This window comes from Dasypus novemcinctus, chromosome 13 (assembly GCF_030445035.2).
Source record: "Dasypus novemcinctus isolate mDasNov1 chromosome 13, mDasNov1.1.hap2, whole genome shotgun sequence".
Classification (NCBI taxonomy): Eukaryota; Metazoa; Chordata; class Mammalia; order Cingulata; family Dasypodidae; genus Dasypus; species Dasypus novemcinctus.
Genome location: NC_080685.1, coordinates 96,333,646 through 96,350,588, shown reverse-complemented (window position 1 = coordinate 96,350,588; position 16,943 = coordinate 96,333,646). Strand labels below are relative to the sequence as shown.

Sequence of the window (16,943 nt, the reverse complement as noted above, 5' to 3'; positions counted from 1 at the left end):
AAGATTTCACACAATCCACACCTCTACAGAGGAACTCCCTGTGATTAGATTCATCGCCCTATGTAGGCTCTAATAGCACTGATTACCTCTCTTTCACAGCATCGGCTGCAGTCGCAATTCTTCCATAGTCTATAAATTTGTGTCTCTCTTCCACAGCAGACGCCCACATGACAATGCTCAAAATAAAATAAAATTTTAAAAAGAAGCAGGGACCAATTCCATGAAGAGCTTTGTAGGTTTTGTTGAGAAATTTAGACTCCATCCTACAGGCGATGGCAATGGTCAAAAATATGGACTAGAGTGGACTTATTGGTATTCTATAGAATTATTGTGACTCTAGCAATGGAAGAAATTATATCATTGATGTGGTGACAGTGGCCATGGGAGTTGCTGAGGGCAGGGAGAAGGAAAAGGAGGTGTGATATGGGGGCATTTTCAGGACTTGGAGTTGTCCTGAATGACACTGGAGGGACAGATGCAGGACATTATAGATCCTGCCATAACCCACTGAATAGACTGGGGGAGAGTGTAAACTACAATGTAAACTATAATCCATGCTGTGTAGCAGGGCTCCAAAATGTATTCATCAAATTCAACGAATGTACCATACTAATGGAAAAAAAAAAAACTTCTTAGGGTGTGGTCTGTAGACCACAGAAACAGCTAAGGTGCTTCATAAAATTCAGCTTACAGGCCCAAGCCTAATATACTCAACCAGAATCCAGTTCTGGGCTCAGATTTTGCATTTTAACGAAACACTCAGGTGACTGTAATGCAAATTATAGTTTGAGAACTCCTGATCCATTTCTTTTTTTTTTTTTTTTTTAAAGATTTATTTATTTATTTAATTTCCCCCCCTCCCCTGGTTGTCTGTTCTTGGTGTCTATTTGCTGCGTCTTGTTTCTTTGTCCGCTTCTGTTGTCATCAGCGGCACGGGAAGTGTGGGCGGCGCCATTCCTGGGCAGGCTGCACTTTCTTTTCACGCTGGGCGGCTTTCCTCACGGGCGCACTCCTTGCGCGTGGGGCTCCCCCACGCGGGGGACACCCTTGCGTGGCACGGCACTCCTTGCGCGCATCAGCACTGCGCATGGCCAGCTCCACACGGGTCGAGGAGGCCCGGGGTTTGAACTGCGGACCTCCCATATGGTAGACGGACGCCCTAACCACTGGGCCAAAGTCCGTTTCCCCTGATCCATTTCTTAAAGGTCCAGTAGTAATGGTAATATGGAATGTGACCATGTTCTACCAGTTCATCCCCGTAAACATGAACTTAGAGCGGCAATCTGTGATACCAGGGCACTCACCACCCAAGGCACCAGAAGTGAAGGTCTCCCCCTTCCCTTCAACTGATGACTCATGGAGCTGATCCACCTCCTCCCAATTCCAGGGCAAAATGCTGGCAGGGTACAAAATGATACAGCCAGAGAGAAGCAGAGAAGAAAGGTTATAGATGAGACACTCCAGGAGGCTCAGGGATAGGAATCTGGGGGGTCAATCACTCAGGAGCCCCTTGGGCACACTTCTCCATTCTAGATGACTCCTACTCAGCCCTTTTCCCTTTGTTTCTTCTGAAGGTTGCGTTTAGCGTCTTGTTTCCCTCTGCATCAATACCAGATTGTCTCTGATAAGGGTTTCCCTTTTCCCAGCCACTGCACACCAGAGGACACATCTGCCTTAGTCCCCTGGCCCTTTTTCTTTTTTCTTCTTTTTATTTTTGGTAGTTGGTTGGTTGGTTTTTACCCTGGATGCAAAGAAATAGAAGAGTTGTTTTCTTAGTTCGCCCCTTTTTCCTATATCCACTAAACCCAATAAAGAAACACAAATTCCCTCTTGCAGTCTTTGAATACACAAACATTGAAACAATATCTGTTCACATTTTAAAGAAACTAGAATGCACACCATCGGAGTCCCAAGTACTACACAGGAAATAGAGAATATAGCAAAAGGTGGCATTCATTTCACTACAAAAATTTAGACTCATACTTCACATATAAACCATTTTTCTCTTTATCTTCTTCAAGGGAGGAGGGATAGTAGAGGATTATTCATTTGTCCACTCACGAAACATTTGTTTGTTGAGCGTCTATCAGCCAGGCACCAAAACAGTTGATAGGGACTGTTTAGAGAATCTGAAGAAAATAAACAAGTACTGACAGTTTCAGGCGCTCATGGATCCCCAAATTAGAAATTCCCGCCCTGTATAAAAGGAATCGTATTTCAGATGGGATGAAGAAGGATGTTCTCCATCTATCACCAAAGGCAGACACTACGCAGGCAAAGAATGAGAGGCCAGAGTGCATACAAACATAGAAGTGAAACATCAAAAAACGCTATACACATTTAGGAGAAAGAGGAGGTTGCACTGTCAATTTAACCCTCGAACTGAGGTGGAGGTGGAGTCTGCTGAAGGAGAGTCTGAAGGAGAAATGGGATAGTGCTTGGGGAGCCGGGAAGTTTAAAGATCAGCAGGCACAAGGGCAGTTCTCCTTCCCCAATGGCAAAGAGTAGCTGGGCAAGCCCCAGTGAGAAAAAGGAGCAGAGAAGGAGGAGGACAGTCATCAAAGCAGTGCAGGTAATCGGGATGCAGGAGGAGACAGTGGCAGGAGAACCAAAAGCAAGTTTTGTGTCTATCACCCATGAGGCTTTTTCACAGGATGCAAGGGGTACAGTACTCGTGCATCCTCTGCAGAGGTGCAATGACAATACGTAATAGGTTTTTTTTCCCTCAACAGTATTTATAAAGGTTAATAAAGTATTAATAAAGATTTTTAAAAATCAAGTTTCTATATGGATACCAGGCAAAGCTTTCCCACTCCCACACCCCACAGGGCACAGGATTCTGGATTGCTGTTTGCAGCAGAAGGGGTTCTCACCAGATGGAGACTACTCCTATGAGCAGAAGACCCCACTGATGCTATTCCATTCACCAGGGCACTTATTCAGGCTTAAAATGGCTATTCATGGGGAGCAGCTGTGGCTCAGCGGTTTGAGCCTCTGCTTCCCATGTATGAGGTTCCGGATTCAATTCCCACCACCAACAACAAAAAAAGCTATTCTCATCGCTTTGTGCATACAGGCCAACCCACTCTCCTCTGCAGCCTCCCCACCACTCCCCACACCACGCCCTTTCTAGGGAGTCAGGACTTAGACCACCACCTTTCTCCACTTTCCCTAAATCCCAGATCCCGTCTTACAAACCTCACACTCCAGACCATGGAGGAGGAATTTGTCTGGGCCCCTTTTCATTAGAGAGGCAATCGAGGGAAGTGATTAAGAGCAGATGCTGGAGCCACATGCTTGGGTGCACCACTGACTAGCTGTGTGATTTAAGGAGAGTTACTCAACCTCCCTACGACCCAGTTTCATCACTTGTAAAGTGGGGCTAATAATAGTACTGACTTCATAGGAATTTTCTGAGGATTAAATAAGTTAAAATATGTAAAAGCACTGAGAACTGGGAAGCAGATGTGGCTCAGGCAACTGGGCTCCCGTGTACCATATGGAAGGCCCTGGGTTCGATTCCTGGGGCCTCCTGGTGAAGACGAGCTGGCCCGCACTGCCGTGAAGAGCTGATGGGCTGCACTGCCACGGAGAGCTGACAGTAGACAGTGGGCGCAAACAACAGGGGCGGGGGGGAGGAATAAATAAATAAAGTAAAATAAATAAATTTTTTTAAAAAACAAAACCTGAGAACTGTGCCTGTACAAAGTAATCACAAAGTAAGTGTCTGCTGCTGCTATTCTTTTTGTTGTTTTAGTTGTTACTATTATTACTATTAGAGTTTGGGCTGTCCAAAGAAAATGTTCTAGAAGAACCTCACTCTCATTCCTCTTTCTGTGTTCCTCATCTTCCATTGTAAAAGACTAGGAAATCTACTTTCAGCACCTCCCTCGGAAAAATTCTATTTCCAAAGACAAGCAGCTGTCAAACTCCTCTATCATAGCAAACTTTCTCCCTCATCTAATAGGGAGGATGTGCTTAGATGTCTGATAAAATAATGATAGTAATTAAGTAAGAAAGGTGTATATTCTCATTCTACATTCTTCACAGGGTCAATTCATTCTCGAGAAAATTGCAGGCAGACACAATATTTTGGCATGCCATGTACTGATACTTAACAATCAAAACAGGGGGAAAGAAGGTGGGGCATCGACAGCGGGCATGGCATGGTACAACCACAGCAGTGAGATGTCAATCTGTACTACAGAAGAAACCGCTGAGCTGCCAGATCAGAATATTTGAAAATGTTGCTCTTACGACCTGGGGATCAAAATTTCAAAGAAGACTGTTCATTTGTTAAATACTGGACACTGAGGAGAGCTCTGAGGATAGTGTTAAAACAGGAACAAGATTGGGCCCACTGTCCTCAAAGAGCTTAAAGTCTGGTGGGGGGTGTAGCAAGTAAAGAGACAATTATCGTACAGTGTGGCCGTTACCAAGGGAAGTAGAGGGTGCCTTGTGCATGTTGATTCTGTGAGGTGGGTACTACAACATCCCCATTTTATAGAGAAGGAAATTAAGGCACAGAGTTTCACCAGCTAGTAAGTGGTGGTGCCAGAGCTGTGGTCTCCGACACGATGCTTCTGTGACTGTCACTAATGCAGCTAGCCTTCCATCTGAAGATGCCCCTGCTGTTTTTGGCATCGGCTTGCTTCTTACCCTAAAAACCTTCTAAAATTCTAAGAGTGCTTTGTAATGTGTGAACTGAAAAAAATCCTCCAGGTAGGGAGAAAATGGAGAGGAGCACAGACTAACTGCTGATGCCCTTAATGTCACTGAAGTGAAAATACTAATAAATCCAAGAAGCAACACATAATGATGATTCATAAAACTTGCTTCAAATTGATATTCCCTTTCAATCCTGATTTATGGAAGTCTATGGCTAAAGGAAAAGATGAGGGAATTTTGAAATACGAGTGTTAGGAAAAGGCAAATAAGTCTTCTGAATCTATTTATTGATCAGGAGGGGGCAGGGTTGACCAAGAAGAGTGGTACCCAAAAATGTGAGATAATACAAATGCCTGGAAACGTTTTCAGGGCTGGATTTATTAAGGAGCGCCCCCCTGGGGTGTGGGAGGGGTCCTATGGTGCCAGGCAGAGGGTCCCCCATGCTTCCAATTTGAAACCCAAGCCTTCACCATCCACGGTTTACCACCTACTCTACGACCTTCCGCCTCCTTCATCCAGGGAAATTAAAAAACAAACAAACAGGTGTATAGTTTGCTCTCTTGGCTGTAACTATGATTATTCACTAACATTCTAGGGTCTACAATGTCCGACTGTCCTATGTTCACTGCTTCAGCACAGGAGCATGTTTAACCGTCGGCACATTCAGTAGGGCAAGTACCATGATTAGCCCCATTTTAATACCTCAGAAAAACTGAGGTGTGAGGAAGTTCAATAACTTGCCCACTGATGTGGGGCAAGTTATTAGCTCCCAGTACTGATGGGTCATCTGCATCCAGTGTGGCTGAGGCTTATAAAAAGATAGAACGGGAAGGTAGCATAGGCATTATCTAGTAGCAAGATTCACTTCCTACTCTTTCAGTCAACAGATAAGGAAACCAACAAAAGTGCTTTGGCCATGGACTCTCGTTTGGGGGTAGAGGTTGGTTGGTGACTTTCCCATCCTAGTCCCTATCTCTGAATTATCATATCTTGGGCTCCAAGTTGATCTGGAGGCTTTACTCAGCTAATCCCATCACCAGACACTCCTTTCCCAACTGGGTCCATCAGCCAGGCAGATCTCTCTGTCCCCTGATATTTAAGCGCAAAAAAAAGAAAAAGGTTACCACTTCTTGAGGACCCACAATATGCTAGGATCAATTAATAAGTGCTATTAATTCCATTTTTTTTCCTAAAATGGCTTTATTTCTCCCTCATTTCTTTTTTTTAATTCCTCAGCTCCACCACCACCACCCCCCACGCCCCCGTGGCTTGCTTGCTCTCTGCTCTCTGTGCTCTGTGTCCATTCACTGTATGTTCTTCTGTGTCTGTCTTTATTTCTATTTACTCCCCCCACCCCCTTGCGGCTTGCTTGCTGTCTGCTCTGTGCCCATTCACTGCGCACTCTTCTGTGTTTTTGCTTGTCTTCTTTTTTTGTTGTTGTTGTGTCAGCTTTCCACAGTGTCAGCTGGTTGGCGCTCCGTGCGTGCGGGTGAGCCTGCCTTCACGAGGAGGCCCTGGGACATGAACCAAGGGTCTCCCATATGGTAGACAGGAGTCCAACTGATTGAGCCACAGCCACTTCCCCCTATTAATTCCATTTTAAAGATGAGAAGATTGGCCCAGAGAATTCAATTTTTTACCCAAAGTCACACAGCTAGTAAGTAGCAAGCTCTTAGTCGGTAGGCAAAAAAAAGTGAAACTTTATTAACAGTACCCACTCTACCTTTACTCCTTTCTGTTCATCCTGCCCCCTGCTTTCCACCCCACAATCCTGGCAGATATGCTGCATATTTCACGAACTCTCTGCCTGTCATCCTGTGCTGCAACTTGAAGCTAAACATGATTCAAAGACAGATCTAATTCAAAGCTAGCAGTTTGCATAGCTGGTTTTTATCATCTACCATATGCCTGGATCAACTCTCCAACTAGGGATCTAAATTCTTCTATTGCTCTAACAGTTCAGGCAATCAATGCCCCACTGAAAGAAGGAGCTCAGATCCCTGCCCATCCCCAACTCAAAGTTGTTCCTGCACAGTAAATAACGTTCAGCAGCCACCAACAGTGCCCAAGACCTTTTGGGATAAGCAGTGACACATGAGTTTGCATGTGAAGATCTGAGAGCATCATAATTCCAGAAACTCAGAAGGTAAGCTGTGAAAGATTCCTGAGATAACTGAAATTGACCCATAACTCACCAGCCATCAGGGGAAATTCTATCATTTTGCACAGTTTGCTTCCAAAGCTAGAAGTCAAATCAGAGGAACATGATCAGATTTCTAATTTGGAACCGTGGACACACAATGTCATCTTTAATGATTCCTGGCGCAAGATGCTCATTACAGATTTCAGCTCACCTAAATTAAAACATGAGACCTAAAAATTAAGCAGAAAATTCTCATTTTTTCAGGTTCATAAGATCACAGAAAAACCATGCAAATGGGAATACACATACTCCTTGGGGTCTTGTTATGCCTGCAAATATTTATTTGAGCAGCAATTACATGAAAGAGAAGAGCTAATAGGGGAAAAAATGAACTCATCAGGTCCTAACTTTCAGCTTTGGGCCTCCAGGTGGAGCAATTTTTCATGGTCAATTTGTACTATCATGTCAAGGAATATTGCCTCTCTGCTGATGGCCAGTTTCATCTGTTCTATGATATGGAGCTCAAATTCCTCTGATACAGAAGGTTGCTGGATTCAAGTCTTCTCTTACTGGCAAGTAGAATGCAAGATCGTGCCGTCAGTCAACAAAGTGACCAAGCCTTACAAGGCTCCTTTAAAACTGGAGGCTCAAAGATCATCTCATTATCAGTCCTAAACCTTATTTGGTGAGGATCTTCTAGGTCAGGCAATCATTAAGCAATTTCATTTTTAATCTCTTCCCTCCATTTCCCATCCTCCTGCCCTTTGTCTCACAATATGAATGGTCACTATAGTCCAGGAAAAATGGTTCCATCACCCAACTTCACCTCTGCACAGGACTAAATTCTGCTCAGACCTAAATCCTGGAAGAGAGCACAACTCCGCTTTTTGTATTAATGCCTCAATAGATAGCCCAGAAATATTAATGTAACGTTAAATGTACACTGAGATTACCAGCTCAAAACTTATTTCCCCTTGCCATGCATTCTTACAGAGAAAAGTTTAGAGGATGGGGATCAGGATCCAAGGCCACCATACATGAACATGGGAAACCTCCTCCTAAGTAAGACAGAGCATCAGCAAATAGCAAAATATATATTTTTTCAATTAAGGCTTCTTCTGAGCCAGTAAATTTCCCTTCCTAAATTCAACTACTTAATGTGCAATGACCACTGTGTACAAAGAATGAAGTCCCAAGGTATTTCTAACTCTAATTTGCAAATTGGAAAATCCTTCAAGAATCCTGAACAAAATTAAAACAGGAAAGGTAAAATCTATACTCATGCATGCTAAAGGATGCCAGGATAAGAGTCTAAGTTACTCCCAGGGAACACTGTATTTGTTTTTACACCACAGGCCCTTGTAAACACCTCCCTTTAGAACCATGTCACTCCAAGTAGCTTTCCATCATTACACTCTTGCCCACAAGCATCTCAAAACCTTAACTGAGAGGGAGAAGAGACTGATACAACAACCTGGGATCTAAACTGTTTGGGTCTAGGTCTAATTGAGAAGATGACAAAGGTCATGGTAGACATGCTGTCCCAGCTCTGTGGTATATATACAACTGATGGTCTTAGACATAACAACAAATAAAATAAAGGACATGAAGACAACTGTTCTGAGTGTGAAATGTAGTCAACTGTCTAAACTGCCTCTTGTAACAATAAATGGGTTATTAATTACAGTCAGGGAGCCAGCAGCCGGGAGCCAGCATGCTTGCCTGGCAGTTGTGGTTTTTTGCTTTGCCAGCTGACACTAGGGAAGCTCTTTAGGAAAATGTGCTTCCCAAGAAATTCATTAGTGCAAGCACTCACACGCAGGAGGCAGAGGAACCATGTTGGGCTCACACAAGACACTGGTGACATGTCCCCAAGTCATGCTGGGTTCTGATCCATTTGTTCAGTACATTATTTTACAAATAGGTCAAAAGTAACGGAGCCATCCAAGAAAGCTCACCTTTTAAACAAGAACAACTCCTTGGCTTCCGAATTACGAGAACCCCCTTTTGCTAGCATTCCCCAACCATGCCATTAAAGCAGGGTAACCTGTGATAGTCCATGAAGTAAATAAGGACAATCAAAGCAATTAACTGACACTCCTTGTATTAATAATAACCACATGGAATTTTTTTTTATAAGATACATAGATGACACAAAATGTTACATTAAAAAATATAAGAGGTTCCCATATACCCCATCCCTCACACCCCCCACACTCCTCCCACATCACCAACTTCTTTCATTTGTGTGGTACATTCATTGCATTTGATGAACACATTTTGGAGCAGTGCTACACAGCATGGATTATAGTTTACGTTGTATTTTACACTCTCTCCCAGTCCCTTTAGTGAGTTATGGCAGGATATATAATGTCCTGCATCTGTCCCTGCAATATCATTCAGGACAACTCCAAGTTGCAAAAATGCCCCCATTTCACAACTTTCTTTCCCTCTCCCTGCCTTCAGCAACTTCCATGGCTACTATCTCCACACCAATGATAAAATTTCTTCCATTGCTAGAGTCACAATAATTCTATAGTAGAATATCAGGAAATCCATTCTAATCCATATTTTATTCCTCCATCCTGAGGATCCTGGGATGGCAATGCCCATCCATCTTTACATTGAGATGGGGCTTAGATCCCACATGGCTGATGGATGGGATTCTTCTGCTTGCAGTTGTAGACTCTCTTGGTTTCTTGGTGTGGTGGTTGATCATCTTCACCTCCTTGTTAGATGACCTGGGTAAGTCCAACAAACTAGAGAGTAGGTGTTGCAACTCTGCTGAGGCTCAGGGACCAGCCGGCACTTGGACAGGACAGAGATTCAAGTCTCCTGGGTATATACCAACCCCAGCACCAACGACAGGTTCAGTAAAACTGACAGAGGAAGCAAGTATAGAGAAGTCACATCTGAGTCCAGCTCCATCACACTCAGGACCACAAACCCCAAAGTAGGGCCCACTGGCAAGGCACTGAATTCTAGAGCCATCTGCCATGACCATAGGGCCTGGGTGTCTCCATATCCCTCAGGAGCACCAGTACCTGGGGTTGTATCTGCTTTGGCTATCTCTGAGTTCCTGCTGAGATGTGCATAAGGGCAACCCCTTTGATGACCTCCTGACTCATTTTGAAGCCTCTTAGCCATATAAACTCATTTGTCTTTACCTTTTACTCAAGATCTTTTTCTAGTTCCATCACCAGCCAGTGCTTGGTTGTAATCCCTTGGCACCAGGGAAACTCATCCCCAGGAGTCGTGTTTCACGCTGGAGGAGGGAAGGTAATGCATTTATATGCTGAGTTTGGCTTAGAGAGTGGCCATATTTGAGTAACATGGAGGCTCTCAGGAGGTAATGCTTAGGCACCCTGCAGCTCTAGGCCAAGTTGAAATTTTAAGTACACAGGCTCATGAGCATAGTCATCAGTATCAAGGGTCCATCACTGGACCATCCTTCTTCACTAGTCTTTGTTCTTGCACTTGGGGGATTGTTGCTGTTCCACTGGGGAATGTGGCAGAGCTCCCTAGGATGGAAACTCAGCCACTCCCTCGGTTGTCATGTGAAACTCTACCCACTATGTCAATACCCAATGAACAACCAAACATATCTATATACCCTATATATGCATGCCCTGGAGAACTCGCTCCCACCCATGCATCCCCCATCAATGACACCCCACACTAATGCTCCTCCCCTGCCATACTTGAACCCTTTTGTGATCAAAAACTTCTTAAAAAGTGAAGCCTAATATATTGCCAAATTCAATTAATAGGAAAATGAATTAGTAATGGTAGGTTTAAAGATTAGAAATAAAATACATAATAATTTAGAAAAACTAAAATAAAGTAAAAAATAACTTGGAGTATTAAAAAAATGAAAAATACCCTAAAAAATTTTTTGACATTTTGCCTTTCATCACTGTAACAGGTGTTGTCCTGTACATACAGTGGCAAGGCAATCTCTTCCATTTCTTCCTCAGTGCCTTACATCTTTTTTTTTTATTATGTCTTCAAATAAGTTTTAGGTCATAGTAAAGTCACATAGAATACAGGGGGCTCCCACATTCCCTGCATCCTCCCCCTCCCCAGCAATGATTTTTTTTTTTTAAGATTTATTTTTTATTTATTTCTCTCCTCTTCTCCTCCCCCCCAGCTGTGATCTTTTTACATGCGGATGTTACATTTACTACAACCAATATACAAATATTGTAACATAGCTGCCAACCCTGGTTATATTATGGTTTACATTATGGTTTACATTTTAGACTGTACACTTCTATAAAATTTTGGCTACACTATGGTTTACATTTTAGACCATACACCTCTATAAATTTTTGGTGAAATTTAACATGACCTGCATCCATCACTGCACAATCCTGCAGAACACTTCGATTGCCCTCCAGTTACCCCCTCTTCCAACTATTCTATTCCTCTCCCTCCCCCTCCCCTCAGGGCCCACCGTGACAACCAAGCTTCACTGCTTGAAGGACAAGATCCACAGATACCTGCAGCAAAGCTGAGGGCTTGACACACTAGTCTGTCCTCCCCCACTGGGAGCCACCCATGCTCTTGAAAGATACCTTCTCCTCTGTTTGGGAACATCGGGCCTCCCCATGATGGGGTTACAACACCTTCCCGCTCAGTGGGTCTTCACCCACTGATATAACACCCTATGACAAGATGAGCACTCACACTCCCTAGAAGCTTGCCCCGGTGCACCCTGTGCCAGACGGCCCCCATCAAACACCTTAAACCCATAACCCTTCCTTATTGTATTTTCTAAAGAGTTTTCTCGACATTATACAAACCTAACAATCAACGGTGTTCACCTGCTTCCCCCCAACCATCCCCCCAATTCCATGGGCCATCTGACCCATCTTCCCAACCCTAGCCCCCCTCAAGCCTGCACGAGTGAGATCTATGGTAAAGTGGAGGTAAGTAGTTATGCAGTGAAGGGATAAGATGGGGGTACAGGGATACTATTGGCTTTGGCTTGCATGAAATTGCTTACCCCAAGAAGCAAACTGTACCAAAAATAAATGAGTTTAAACAGACTTAGATAAATTTAGTATCTATAAGAAGTTACTATGGAAAACCAGCATGTTGAGTGTTATCCTCCCCCAACCATTTTTAATAGCAACACTAAATATAATGATATTCTGTGAGTGACTCCCCTAGATGCGTCCTGGATTTTCTGCCCACCAAGATGAAATATGAGACTAAATGAGCCACAGATCTGACCTGGTACAGCAATTAGGAGCTGGGCAAGGATTAGGGTAAGGCAAACAAGGTGCCTAGAGAGGAAACTTGAAGTAGGCACTGACTCTCAGGGCCCTGTCACTTATTACATCCTGGAAATATTAAGAAGAACACAGCAATAAACAAGCCCCCCTGGGGACCAATAATGAGAAATGACAGCATGGCCGAGGGTTCTTTTGGAATGAAGATTCCAGGCCAACGGAACCTTATGGGACAAAATCAATAACAATGGGAAAACTCAGAAAAAGCAACTATCTATTCTGTGCACTGAGTACAGCAAATATAAAATGGTAAAGCCAACATCTGTAAACATCTACTATGTGCCAGATGTTCTAATGCATTAGCTTATTTAATCCTCAAAATAACTCTCTGAAATAGTTATTATTGCTATTATTATTGTTGTTGTTGCCATTTCAGAGAGAAGAAAACTGAAAGTTAGAGAGATTTAATAAACTGCCCAAGACCCAAGAACTAGTAAGTGCCACTATGGCCCATGTTGTTATCCTAATTTTTTTTTTTAATCAACAGTCCCATATATTTACTTGTCATTTTCAAAGAGAGAGCAATAAAATCATTAATATACAATAACATTTTCCAAGTTCGTAAGAAACCACTTCAAACATACCCTTTGTGCATTTGTACACTGGCTTTGTAGGAAACTATCTTATCTCACATAGCTTCATATCCTGATTGTTTCGAGGACCAGAAAGCATGGATTGTCATCCTGTTAGCCAGATGAAGAAACCACAGGGCCACATGTGGCTTGAGTAAGTGGCAAAGAAAGGACCTTAGCCTCGCCCTTTGAAAGCAGACATGCCACAAAGGGCTTTAATAAACCAAGCCACTGACCTCCACATCCCCGTGAAACTGAACATGGTGCTCACACAGCGAGGGAGGGGCGGCGGTTTGAGTCCATCCAGGCGCATGAGCAGAGCTGGGACGCCAAAGAGCACCAAGTATTTCACATAGAAGAAGAGCACTTGGGCCAAAGCCAGGCCTCCTGAAAGATAAGGGCACCTGTTAGACACTGTCTGGAAGTGGAGCAATCTCCTGGGAAAGAGGCAACACCCAGGAATGTACCACCTGCTTTTGATTCTGCACCACCCTACTTTCCCCCACCTTACACACCTGATCTCCTTTCTTTTTTTTTTTTAAAGATTTATTTTTATTTATTTAATTCCCCTCCCCTCCCCCATTTGTCTGTTTTCTGTGTCTTTTTGCTGCGTCTTGTTTCTTTGTCCGCTTCTGTTGTCGTCAGCGGCACGGGAAGTGTGGGCGACGCCATTCCTCGGCAGGCTGCTCCCTCCTTCGCGCTGGGCGGCTCTCCTTACGGGTGTACTCCTTGCGTGTGGGGCTCCCCTACGCGGGGGACACCCCTGTGTAGCACGGCACTCCTTGTGCGCATCAGCGCTGCGCATGGGCCAGCTCCACACCGGTCAAGGAGGCCCGGGGCTTGAACCACGGACCTCCCATGTGGTAGACGGACGCCCTAACCACTGGGCCAAAGTCCGTTTCCCTGATCTCCTTTCTTAATGGGCCAGGTCACAGGACCTCTTAGCAGTCATACTGCTCTTTATGAAAGAGCACACCTAATGTGTGTGTGCACACGTGTACATTATATATATTTATATATTATTTAAATATATGAACTATTACAAAGGAAAAATTCTTGCCAAATCTTTTCAAAATTCTACATGAAGTTCCCGTGCTAGGGCACGGAGCAGCCTCAGCATGAATGGTGTCTTTCCAGGGTAGGAGGAACACAGGACTTGGTCAACAGGGTGCTGAGAACGGCACAGTACACACACTTGCCCAGGCAGACGACAAGGAGGGAAGAAGTGTGGGCTAGAGCAATGTCCCTAATGAGAAGGCCAAGGGTACATCCAAAGAGGGCGCCCCCAAAACGATGACCAGCTGCTAATACTGTCCAACCCCAAGATTCCTTCTTCCCCATGGGAAATACTGCAGGGCACATGATGCAGCTGATCAGGTTATTTTATGGGGTGTTCTGAAGGAAATCCCTGAGCCCTCAAGAGGTGCTAGCAGAAAACTCTCTGACCTCACTGACAGACTCCAGAGAGGATCTTTAAAAGAATGTCACGACTACGGAGTAGGTGATTGTAAATGGTAACCCTGTGCCAAGGGTAACACATAAGTCATTTTCTGAATGTACAGCTTGGACAATGACAGATGGCTGCTCATATGTTGAGTGTCGTATATCTCGGTACAACAAAGAAGACCTCAAGAACTGTTGTGTCTTGTTCCTATTCAGGGTCATGAATAGGTTGTTCTTCAGACTTTCAAACACCAGACTACAATCATACCTGGAGGGACTGAATACATAATTTCAGCATTCTTATGTGTGTCTAGTAAGAGTCCAAAAAAAAGTTGGTGCACACATAGACATGCACATAAACACACATACCACTTACATCAAGACGTGGAATAAACCTGCTGCAATAACGTCTTAAAAAGCACTTGGGGCATATGGCAGCCCTGAGTGGTGAAAACCTCAGTTCCACTGATTGAGAAGGAAATGAGGGGGAACTCTAAAATTCTCCAAAATGACCTGCCAGACTCTGGTCAGAAAACTCCCTCAGAAAGAGCAGATGGGGCATAAATAAAGATAACTGATTAAAGGGCACTATGCTTCCGGGGCTGAAAAAGATCAGCCTGAAGAACTGAAGATGTCGAAGGATCTACAGAAAACTGAACATGTCTAAGGCCGTCCTGAGCTCTTTTGTGTATTAAGCAGCAGAAAGGTCTTTTCCCTGTTAAATAGGTTAAAAGGTCATACAGAATGTGTTGCTTCATATCTCAAGTATTGTCTTTATTTTTGAGACTATTTTTGCACAGCGGCCATATGAAGGCATATGAAATAAATCCATAGCTGAGTCCACATTTTATGTCACCATTTCCACACAATCTTCACCATTTGCTAGTATTTTCAGATAAAACTGGGGTAAAGAAAAGATAGATTTTGTGTAAATTTTTAACATAACTCTAAGGCTAAATCTAACTGAAAATAAGGTAACTGGAGAATTTTGCCCCCAATACAGATGGCAAGCACAAGAAGTCACACATTTATTAAGATGTAAAAGTGTTCTATTTTATGTTAAAGAATATTTCTTATGGATTAAGAAGTAAAAAGCTTAAATTAATATTTTTCCTTGAAATTTTAAGAACTGGTTGACATATGTGTAGAAAATAATGATGCATGATGGTTTGTAAAGCATTACAATCATAATTTGTTTTTGTACAGTTTTAAAGAAAACTGTGTTTGTACCTGTGGGTTTAAAAATTCCGCCATCTTGCTATTGATTTTCATTTTTCTCATGAAAGACACATGGCTCATCCTTTTTCTTTTCCCCTTACCTAAATATTTGTCTTTACCTTGTTAAGTCCCAGTCTAAGGTTTCAGTGTTAACTCTTAAGGATGTTGCTACATTCTCTCTTAGGCATACAATATACTAGAAGGTAATGTAAGAATAGAAATGATTCTGCTGTAGTTAAAAGTTACTTGACATACATGAATTTCATTACACTTTCATTATGTTCAAAAATAAAAATTTAATTATTTTTCAATTTTTAAAAATCAACAAGGAAATAAAGGACTTGAACAACACTATAAATCAAATAGATCTGATACACACGTAGAACACTTCAGCCAACAACAGAATACATATTCTTCTCAAATTCACATGGGTCACTGCAGGATAGACCATAAATTCGGACACATAACAAGTTTCAGTAAAGTTAAAAATATTGAAATAATACAAAGTATCTTCTCTGACCTCAACGAAATGAAGCTAGAAATCAGTAACAGGAAGAAAACTGCAAAGTGTACAAAAATGTGGGAATTAAACAACATACTCGTAAACCATCAAGGGGCTAAAGAACAAATGATAGGAAAATTTAAAATACACTTAGAGATAAACGAAATGAAAACTCAACATTCCAGAGGATTGTGGGAAGATGGCAGAGGAGAAAGCTCCAGATATCAGAACAACTAATAAACAGGCAGAAACTGTCTAATTCAACTATTTCAAAACTCCAACATCCAGTACAATACTGTGCAGCACCCAGAGAAGAGCAGAGGAAGAAGCTGGTAAACCACAACACATACAATGAACTGCCCTCTCTACACAGCGGCTAGCATCACGCAGCCCCAGTCCATCGGCTGGCAGCAGGGAGGTACTCAACCTGGCCACTAGTGTACCATCCTGGTGCCAGGGAGGGACACAGAGACCAGCTCCCCAAGATTCGGGTGTGTATGGGCTGATCGATGATCACTCTTTCCTATTAGTTACTTCAGATCACTGGGGGCCAGGAATTGTTCCTCCACAGCATGCCCCCACTTTAAGAATTTGCCCTCCAAAGCAGCTTGAGACAACAATATCAGTATAAGAAACAATTAGGTGGACAGCCTGGGGCAAGGATTACCTGCCATAAGTCCAGAAGTGGAACACCTGGGAGAGGGAGAAGATCTGTCTCCTGGGAGGTGGAGGAGGCATTCAAGCTCATGTAAAAAGGAGAAATACTAAGGCCACTAGCATGCACAAGCCCAGGACAAGACCCAGACCCAGAATAGATAGGGATAACCCTGCAGTTTGCATTTGCTTTGGGCGGCCCTTCCTGATAGGAAAGTTGACATTCAAGAAAATTTATCACATCACCAGCTGGTTACAAGTTCAAGCAACAGACATCTCAGGGAATAAATCCCAAAATTAACATTATAAAATGTTAAAATATACACTGTGCAACAAAAGATTACAAAAGAAACAGGAAACCATGGCCCACACAAATGAAAAGGATGAAAAATCCAGAAAACAGCAATGAAGAAGACCAGACTACAGACATATTGGACAAAGGCTTT

At 43.1% G+C, this 16,943-nt stretch overlaps 1 protein-coding gene across 5 annotated transcripts in view; it reads right to left on the bottom strand.

Annotated features, from left to right (window-relative positions):
* Positions 1 to 16,943, bottom strand: part of HHAT (hedgehog acyltransferase) — a 373,363-nt gene that overhangs the window by 212,668 nt on the left and 143,752 nt on the right. For all 5 annotated transcript variants that reach the window (XM_058275157.2, XM_071207710.1, XM_058275159.1 and 2 more), the window contains one exon: positions 12,917 to 13,067. In XM_058275157.2, the coding sequence (XP_058131140.1) occupies positions 12,917 to 13,067 (151 nt within the window). The remainder of the gene's footprint in view (positions 1 to 12,916; positions 13,068 to 16,943) is intronic.